This window comes from Salvelinus namaycush, chromosome 2, assembly GCF_016432855.1.
Source record: "Salvelinus namaycush isolate Seneca chromosome 2, SaNama_1.0, whole genome shotgun sequence".
NCBI classification, from domain to species: Eukaryota; Metazoa; Chordata; class Actinopteri; order Salmoniformes; family Salmonidae; genus Salvelinus; species Salvelinus namaycush.
In genome coordinates, this window is record NC_052308.1 from 79,242,610 (window position 1) to 79,252,835 (window position 10,226).

Genomic DNA, 10,226 nt, shown 5'->3' on the forward strand with positions numbered 1-10,226 from the left:
CGATACCGATTATTGGAGGACCAAAAAAAGCCGATACCGATTAATCAGCTGATTTGTTTTGAATACACACACACACACACGTGTATTTTATTTTATATTAAATCTTTCGATTAATCGGTATCGGCTTTTTTGGGTCCTCCAATATATATATATATTTGTAATAATGACAATTACAACAATACTGAATGAACAATGAACACTTTTATTTTAACTGAATACATAAAATCAATTTAGTCTCAAATAACATGAGAACAACATGTTAAAAGGAACCACCAGCTTTCATGGGTCAATATTCCCAGTTCAGAAGTTTTAGGTTGTAGTGCAGAAAGCAGAGCTTGTCTGCATGCTCCCCTGTCAGTCTGCTCCTCTGCTTATCATAAATTATCCCCACCTCACTGAACACTCTCTCGCTTGGGACCGAAGAAGGTGGGGGACAGAGAAACTTCTTTGCCAGTGGAGCGAGATATTGAAATCTGTCCTCATTTTGCTTCCACCACTCTAAAGGCAAGCCGCTCTTTCTGTCAATGACAGGCTCTGTGAGGTAACGCTCCAACGCAATTTCAAAACTGCACTGGACTTCAGCCCTGCCCTCTTGGCTTCCAAGGATTCTAGCGTAGAGGCTGTCCACCAGACTGGGTGGCTGATCTACCTGGACTCTTTGCCTCTTTGCACCTGGATCTGGGTCCACCTCTTCACTCGTCCCATCTGCTGTGGCTCTGGGATTTGGTTTCCTTAGTAGGTCAGACTCCTCCTTCAGCCACTCTTTTGCTTTCTCTAGTGCTGTCCCTGAGCTGAAGGCGTAGCTCTTGTAACGTGGATCCAGGACAGTTGCCAGCACCAGGCACTTTGTCTCCTCGGCCTTGGAGAACCTCCTTCTCAGACTGTCCAACATGGTCTTCCGTGTTGTTTTGATGCCCTGAGTAGAAGAACCCTCCTGCTGTAGCATCAGCTTCAGCACCGACACACTGGGGATGATGCATGCGGCTGTAGAGTCGGAGTGGCTCATCTCCAGTGTCACCTCCTCCATAGGGGCCAGAGTCTCAATTAGGTTAGAGACAATGTCCCACTGTGCAGCAGACAAACTGCCGATGTGTCCGTATTCACCTGCATACACTTTCAGTGCACGCCTCTGTTCAAACATCCTCTGCAACATGTGTAGTGTTGAGTTCCAGCGAGTTTGAACTGCTTGGATGATGCTGTGTTTGGGAAGGCCAAGCTCTTCCTGAATGGCCCTCAGCCTCTGTTTGGCCAGTACAGAGTGGTCAAAGTGAGATGCACAACTCTTCAACATGGCAATAATGTCTAGCACAGCTCTCTGACTGGATAGGCCATCATTGATTACAAGCTGTAGGATGTGTGCACTGCAGCTGAAGTCTGGAAGCTCTACCAGTCTCATACCTTTCACCATGTTTGCCCCACTGTCCCTGAGGACCAGCACTACACGTTCTGTGTGGATTTCCCAGTATTCCAACATGGTCAAAAACATCTCTCTGATGTAGTTTCCTGTGTGTGATCCAGTCATAGTCTTGACATTCAGCACAACCTGCTTTCTTGTCCAGACATTGTCAATGAAATGTCCAGTAAGGCTCATCAGGGACTCTGTAGTGCCTGACCAGCAGTCAGTTGTGAATGCCATGTGTGGAGCGTTCCCTGCTGCCACCAGATTCTTCACTTTCATCACAACTCTTTCATGAGTTTTATCTAGCATTTCTGTGCGAAATAAGTTTTCTTCTTTGATCCTGTACCGGGGTTCAGCAAGACTAATCAGCCGCTGAAAACCAACGTCAGACACCACTGTGAATGGCTGGTTGTCAGTGGCAATCATCTCAATAATTGCTTCATCCATCTTCTTGGCCCTTGGGTCTTTGTCCTGCCATTTTGCTTGTTTATTAAAAAGTTGCACGAGTGTAGCCTGCGATGTCTGTGACGTGTCTGTGTCACATTTTCCTTGTGAAGAATTTGCGTTTGCTTTTTTCATCTTTGCTTCCTTATGGGCTTTTGGATGGGTGTTCTTAAGGTGATTCCACAGGTTGGTGGTATTTTTGTATTTAGCCATTGCTGACCCCATGCTTACATCTTTATCACAAATAAGACACCTTGCTTTCCCTGGTGCCAATTCGATGTAATAGTCCCACACTGGTGCTCTGCTTTTCTCTGCCATCTGTAAAACACACACACAGCTCTCTGAAGTGACAAGGATACTGAAGAGTCTGCTTAGGAGACACAAATACTCTCAACTGTTTGAATAATAAAACTTGAGTTTAAGTTACCTGTGATGAATGTTGAAAACAGAAACTGTAATTTCTATATGCAGGAAATCCTATTTGAATAATGGGCATGGTAAGAACCGACGACCAAAGTGTGAGTCATAATCCCCATGACACCTTCCAGCAAAATCTGAAAAGCGGTTCCTTCCTTCATTTATTCCATAGGATATTTTTAGATTGACTTCAAATAAGGTCTGTGTTTCGTGTAGGCTTACACCACCTTGCCAATTTGATAACTGTGTAGATATCCATAGGACAAGGTAACTCTGATCAATATTGACTAAATATAAGCAAAGATTTTTAAAAAAATTGTAGAGTGGATTTATGAAAATATGTTGACAAATGTTACCATATCCTAGTGAGATTTACACGGTATCAAAACGCCAAGGCGTTGAAGTAGATCAAGACATTCTCTGTGGAAGACATGAACGGTAAAATAACGAAGGAACCCCTTTCAAGTTCAGCCCTAAGTTATTATAGGAATTATGACACGTCGACTTTTTCTCTCTATACCATTTGTATTTCATATACCTTTGACTATTGGATGTTCTTATAGGCACTTTAGTATTGCCTGTCTAATCTCAGGAGTTGAAAGGCTTGAAATCATAAACAGCGCTGTGCTTCAAGCGTTGCGAAGAGCTGCTGGTAAACGCAGGAAAGTGCTGTTTGAATGAATGCTTATGAGCCTGCTGCTGCTGCCTACCACCGCTCAGTCAGACTGCTCTATCAAATATCAAATCATAGACTTAATTATAATATAATAAACACACAGAAATATGAGCCTTAGGTCATTAATATAGTTAAATCCGGAAACTATCATTTCGAAAACAAAACGTTTATTCTTTCAGTTCCGTATTTTATCGAAATGGTGGCAACCCTAAGTCTAAATATTGCTATTACGTTGCACAACCTTCAATGTTATGTCATAATTATGTAAAATTCTGGCAAATTAGTTCGCAACGAGCCAGGCAGCCCAAACTGTTGCATATACCCTGACTCTGCGTGCAATGAACACAAGAGAAGTGACACAATTTCCCTAGTTAATATTGCCTGCTAACATTAATTTCTTTTAACTAAATATGCAGTTTAAAAAATATATACTTCTTTGTATTGATTTTAAGAAAGGCATTGATGTTTATGGTTAGGTACATTCGTGCAACGAATGGGCTTTTGTTAAATCATCACCCGTTTGGCGAAGCAGGCTGTGATTCGATGATAAATGAACAGGCACCACATTGATTATATGCAATGCAGGACAAGCTAGTTAAACTAGTAATATCATCAACCATGTGTAGTTAACTAGTAATATCATCAACCATGTGTAGTTAACTAGTGATGATGTGAAGATTGATTGTTTTTTTATAAGATAAGTTTAATGCTAGCTAGCAACTTACCTTGGCTCCTTGCTGCACTCGTGTAACAGGTGGTCAGCCTGCCACGCAGTTTCCTCATGGAATGCAATGTAATCGGCCATAATCGGTGTCCAAAAATGCAGATGACCGATTGTTATGAAAACTTGAAAATCGGCCCTAATTAAATCGGCCATGCCGATTTAATCAGTCGACCTCTACTATTTATATTAAAAACCTGATTTATTGGTTTCACAATGTGGTCTATATTAAAGGGATCTCATTGAACATGTATTTTAATATTGGATAATAATAGTAATAGTGGAACGACCCTGACATTTTAACTGGTGATATTTTAGGGACGATAACCAAGTGAAACTCATCCCACATGGAGAACAGTGGTAAAGCTTCTCGCCTGTGTGTATTCTTTGGTGGTTATTTAGGTGTCCTACTCGATGGAAACTCTTCCCACACTGATCACAGCGGTATGGCTTCTCTCCTGTGTGATATTTCTGGTGTTCATTTAGCCGTCCTGCCTGACTAAAGCTCTTCCCACATTGGGAGCAGTGGTAGGGCTTCTCGCCACTGTGTATTCTGATGACTCTGAAAGCTTCCTTCCAACTTAAAACTCTTCCTACAATGAAGAGGCTTCTCTTTGTGCATTAGCTGGTGCCTCTTCAGATTAGATGACAGACTGAAACTCTTCCCACACTGAGAGCAGTGAAAAAGCTTCTCTCCTGTGTGAATTTGTTGGTGTACCTTTAAATGTGATAACTGATTGAAACTCTTCCCGCATTCAGAGCATTGGTGAGGCTTCTCTCCTGTGTGTATTCTCTGATGTTTACTTTGATTTCCTTCATCACTGAAACTCTTCCCACATTGGGCACAATGGAAAGGCTTCTCCACTGTGTGTATTTTATGGTGTCTCTTCAAATGTAATGACGAATCAAAAGTCTTCCTACATTGGGAGCAATGGAAAGGCTTCTTTCCTGTGTGAGTAAGCTGGTGCGTCTTCAAGATGCTTGGGGTCTGAAATCTCTTCCCACATTGACCACACGTGTAAGGCTTCTTTGTTTTGAGAGTCTGTTGATGTGGTATGAGGTGAGTTAGACAAATAAAACTGCCTTTGCAATCTGAACAGGGGAGGGGCCTACAAGTGTGTCTTCTCAACTTCTCTGGATCATAGAAACTAGTGAAGCAGTCCATGCAGTGGTGATGTTTCTGTCTTGAGTTCCTCCGTCTGTGTTGTTTATTGTTTCCTGATGCTGTGGAACTGGGCTCACTGTCTGAACCTGGGTTGGAGATCTCTCCTGTAGGAATATGGACAGATATGGGGTTACAATCAGAAAGGAAACATTGAAAGGGGCTTTAAAATACTTTTGATGCAAGCAGAAGCAATACAATAGGCACCAACCTCTCTCCGTACTCCACACCTGAACTTACCTGGGTCAGTGATACTATCTACTGCTGCCTCCTCTTCCTCTAGATCTGGAGCAGACACTTCCCTGTTCTCCTCTTCTTCTTTGACTCCTCTCTCCTCCACCTCCTCTTTGACAATCACATTCAGTTCCAGTGTTTGACTGCAGTCCTCCAGCTTCACAGAGACCATCTCTGGACCCCACTGTGAGCTTCTCTGGGCTGGAACACCACAGTAAGAACCCGGGGACTCAGTGGACTTGAGTACAGACATGGAAGTCTAGAGATGGATCCAAAAGAGGAAGCACAACAAGGTGAGTTTCACTAAATAATAAAGGGATATAATGTGCTAAATATTCCACAGGAAATAGTATCAGTATCATTGTCACTTCAGAGCTGTGTGTGTATTCATGTATTATATTAAGTTAAAATAAAAGTGTTCATTATTAATTCAGTATTGTTGCAATTGTCATTATTACAAAAATGTGTGTGTGTGTGTATGATATATATATATATATTTTTTAAATAAATCGGCCGATTGATCGGTATCGGCTTTTTTTGTCCTCCAATAATCGGTATCGGTATCGGCATTGAAAAATCATAATCGGTCGACCTCTAATTCAAACAGCACTTTCCTGCGTTTTGCCAGAAGCTCTTCGCTGTGCTTCAAGCCTATCAACTTTCGAGATTAGGCTAGTGTAACCGATGTGAAATGGCTAGCTAGTTAGCGGGGTGCGCGCTAATAGCGTTTCAAACGTCACTCGCTCTGAGACTTGTAGTAGTTATTCCCCTTGCTCTGCATGGGTAACGCTGCTTCGAGGGTGGCTGTTGTCGTTATGTTCCTGGTTCGAGCCCAGGTAGGAGCGAGGAGAGGGATGGAAGCTATACTGTTACACTGGCAATACTAAAGTGCCTATAAGAACATCCAATAGTCAAAGGTATATGAAATACAAATGGTAGAGAGAGAAATAGTCCTATAATTCCTATAATAACCTCAACCTAAAACTTATTACCTGGGAATATTGAAGACTCATGTTAAAAGGAACCACCAGCTTTCATATGTTCTCATGTTCTGAGCAAGGAACTTAAACGTTAGCTTTCTTACATGGCACATATTGCACTTTTACTTTCTTCTCCAACACTTTGTTTTTGCATTATTTCAACCAAATTGAACATGTTTCATTATTTATTTGAGTCTAAATTGATTTTATTGATGTATTAAATTAAAATAAGTGTTCATTCAGTATTGTTGTAATTGTCATTATTACAAGTAAAAAATAAAATCGACTGATTAATCGGTATCGGCTTTTTTTGGTCCTCCAATAATCGGTATCGGCGTTGAAAAATCATAATCGGTCGACCTCTATATAGAATATATATACACGGGACAAGACGAGGATGTCTGACTGCTACGCCATCTTGGACATGTGTATGTGACCAATAAAATTTGATTTGAATTAAGTGCCATAACTTGTGTGACCAATAAAAAGGAGAAATTGGGCATCCTTGTTTAATTTCACGTCTAATGTCGAATCTCTGTGAAGTTCCATGGGATAATTTAACAGAGCTGTTACTAATATTGTAAAGTGTCTTAATTACATTTTGAAAATATTGACCAAAAACAAAAAATTGAAGAGTCTCAAAAATAAAATATTGTTCAACTGTATCAAATGCCTTGTAAAAGTCTACAAATAAAATAACGCTATCTTCCATAATGTGCTCATTGTAGTCTATCAAGTCCAATACTAGTCGAATATTAATACATATATGTCTGCCCTTCATAAAACCAGACTGGGTTTCATCAATGATTTGGTCAAGACCTTTTTTAAGTCTTTCTGCAAAGATGGATGCAAGTAGCTTTCCATCATTGTTCATTAATGTGATTGGTCTCCAATTTTCTAACATCATAGAATCTTTGTTTGGTTTGGGTATTACAGAAATGAGGCCTTGTGTCATAGAAACAGGCAGGACCCCTAAATCAATTGCCTCCTTACAAACATGAAATATAAATTAAATAATATCCTCCTGATAATATGTATAGAATTCACTGATAATGCCATCATTCCCTGGAGATTTGTTCGAATTTTAACTTGCTGATAATTTTTTTTATTTCATTGATAGAATTAATTTCATCACAAGACTTTTGGAAGTCTTCATCTATAAATTTTGCATAGTCTTTGACAGAGTCTAGATAGGCAGATATGTCACTAGTAGGACAGGCATTACTGGTATAAAGATTACCATAGAATTCTGAAACATATTTGGAAATATTTTGGGGTTTTCATTTTCTTTGCCATCGATATTAAGCTTATGAATGTGTAGATTTAGAATTTTTGTCTTTCTAAATTGTAATTATTATTTTTTTCTTCTTCACCTTCCTCCAACCATCTCCTTCTTGATCTTACAAATGCCCCTTTTGCTCTCTCTTCATACATTCGGTCCATTTCTAGTTGTAAAGAGAAGAACTGACCCTTTCCTTCTTCATCAAGGTCCTCCATAGAGATTAGAGAAAGGATTTCTTTAACAAGTTTATCTTCCCTCAATCTTTTAACTTCAGCAATTTCTTTACCTCTCTTCATGGCTGTTTGTCTTATTTCATACTTCATTAATTCCCAATATTTCCCATAAGACTAAAATAGTTGGGCTTTCCTGCAATTGTCTTGTATAATATCTTGAAATGATCCACTTCCAACAGTCTACTATTGAGTTTCCAATAACTCCGATTCAGTTTAACTTCAGATCCATTCATATTTAAAAGATAAGAATATAACTTTATGATCAGTAAGAATTGATAGATCAATTGATACCTTGACTACAGTATTATCTAATGAATTAGAAATCAACCAGAAGTCAATTCTTGACTGTCTGGACACGTCCTTGTTACTCCAAGTGAAGTCCTTTTTATCAGGCTATTTAGATCTCCAAATAGAGACTAATCCAAGACCAAGACATAGATTATTAAACTCAGGATTAACTAACTAATCCAAGACATAGATTATTAAACTCAGGATTAACTAACTAATCCAATACATAGATTATTAAACTCAGGATTAACTAACTAATCCAAGACCAAGACATAGATTATTAAACTCAGGATTAACTAACTAATCCAAGACCAAGACATAGATTATTAAACTCAGGATTAACTAACTAATCCAAGACCAAGACATAGATTATTAAACTCAGGATTAACTAACTAATCCAAGATCAAGACATAGTTAATCCTGAGTTTAATAATCTATGTCTTGATCTTGGATTAGTTAGTTAATCCTGAGTTTAATAATCTAACTAATCCAAGACCAAGACATAGATTATTAAACTCAGGATTAACTACGTTGGATCTGTTGGGAGGGGGATATCTGTCAATCATCACATTAGATACAGAATTAAAATCTCCACCTAGATTATTTTGATATCCTGAAATACACCTATAACTCTATTAATCTCTTCTTCAAATTCTTGAAATAATATCCTGTTGTTTTGTTTGTTGTTGGATGCATAAATATTCCCTAAAAAACATTTCACAGTTGAAATTCACTGTTAAAATTAACCAACATCCAGAGTGGTGAGTCTGATGACTTTCCCTTTAAATGCACCTCTTAAAACTGCTACACCTGCAGAGTGGTTGTTGCCATATGATAACCAGATATCGTTACCCCATAGATAAAAATAAAAAAAAGATAGATCGGAAGAACAAGCATGAGTCTCTTGTAGAAAGTAAAAGTCTGCAGTAAACCGTTTGCACTACAGGAAAATAGCCTTACGTTTGAGTAAATAACGAATACCCCTGACATTAATTAAACAAAGAGATGAAGACACAAACTTCAACCAACAACCTTGTTATGCTAATATAAGCTTTTCCTAAGGATATGTAACTCAAAAGGATTTCCATCCCATTATTAACCTCTCCAACAAAAAACAAAACAAATATTTTCCCACACACATCTCTCCTTCTCACTATCACGCATTAGTTTTGCTTCCCCACCCGCCATTTTAAAAAGACCCGACTGCTTGAATTATGCAGAAAGTCATGTAATTGATAATGTTGGAAAGGGTAGAAATTGTGCTTTACAATGGTATTGACATTACAGTTGATCTGGAAGTATTACGTTTTTGGGGCGCTAAAATAAGGGCAATTGTACGGACCAAGGCGATGTACGAATTTACGTGAGTTTACGTTACGTTCGACAAGCTAGTTTTTGAGCTAGCTATCTTATCTGTCTATCTAAGTTAGTGTTGTCGCAAACTTAGTTTTAGAGGTGAATAACTTGCAGAAAGTAATCAATTACTTTGGTAAACAAACTAAACCATATTCATACGGGGTTCTATGACCGTAGAAATTACCATATGGTCATATTTGGGTAAGGAAATCCAATAATTCCTTCAGCTACCAAAACAAATTATCTGCACTGACCGCCATTTTGCGCGCCCACAGCTAGCTTGGTGTTTACTAATGGCTAGTTAGCAAGCTAGCTAGATCAATAGACTAATCAATGTTGATCGGGTGAACGTGGACAAATAACACGACTACTAAATTGTTTGTTGTATTTGGAAACGTTCTATAAAATGATAGAAAGCTTGATTTTACCTTGACACTTGATTTTGAAAGTTGCCCGCTGTTGTATGCCCTGTTTTAACAGAACGAGGTTTTCGCTGTCCCCGCGAGAATACATATCTGTGTGCTCAAGGCCGTCGTGACTGCGCATATTGCGCAAATTCATTTAATCTTTCTGTCTGAATAGGATTTTATATTTTATTTAACCTTTATTTAACTAGGCAGGATAACATTATATTTTACCCAGTAATCTCAGATCATATGTGAATTGGCTTGAAGACCCTTTTGGCAGATAATCACGGTTCCACACTGATCAAAGAAAGCAACTTCTTCACTCAAGCTGTTTTTAATAGATTACGTGTCGATAGTGCCATCTTGTGGTTCAACGGAGCGACTACACATTGCATCCATCTCTACTTCACTGATGTCTTTTCTTTCAGGTTGAATAATCCTACAAATATATTATATCTTAACAATCAAAACAGATATTCTGAATGTTTCCCAAAAACCATAATTAAGGAACATGACAACAGTAACGGAATGTCATATTTTTGTTCCAATATAAATCACGGACTTCTCAAGAAGGTAGAAAGAGCTTTTAATGTCAAAATAGAGCCGATCCATTCTATTCAAAATGAC

The 10,226-nt window shown here is 38.7% G+C and overlaps 1 protein-coding gene across 2 annotated transcripts; it reads right to left on the reverse strand.

The window, feature by feature from the left end:
- Positions 1–271: 271 nt before the first annotated feature.
- Positions 272–9,686, reverse strand: LOC120019452 (zinc finger BED domain-containing protein 4-like). 2 transcript variants are annotated; one of them, XM_038962761.1, is made up of 4 exons: positions 9,621–9,686; positions 5,060–5,312; positions 4,376–4,926; positions 272–2,161 (listed from the first exon to the last, which is right to left on the reverse strand). In XM_038962761.1, the coding sequence occupies exons 2-4, from the start codon at positions 5,304–5,306 to the stop codon at positions 287–289; spliced, it is 2,673 nt and encodes an 890-aa protein (XP_038818689.1). In that variant the 5' UTR covers positions 5,307–5,312; positions 9,621–9,686; the 3' UTR covers positions 272–286. The 2 variants fall into 2 exon arrangements, with proteins under 2 accessions (XP_038818689.1, XP_038818679.1); XM_038962751.1 differs by lacking the exon at positions 9,621–9,686 and adding an exon at positions 9,377–9,458.
- Between the last annotated feature and the right edge of the window lie 540 nt (positions 9,687–10,226).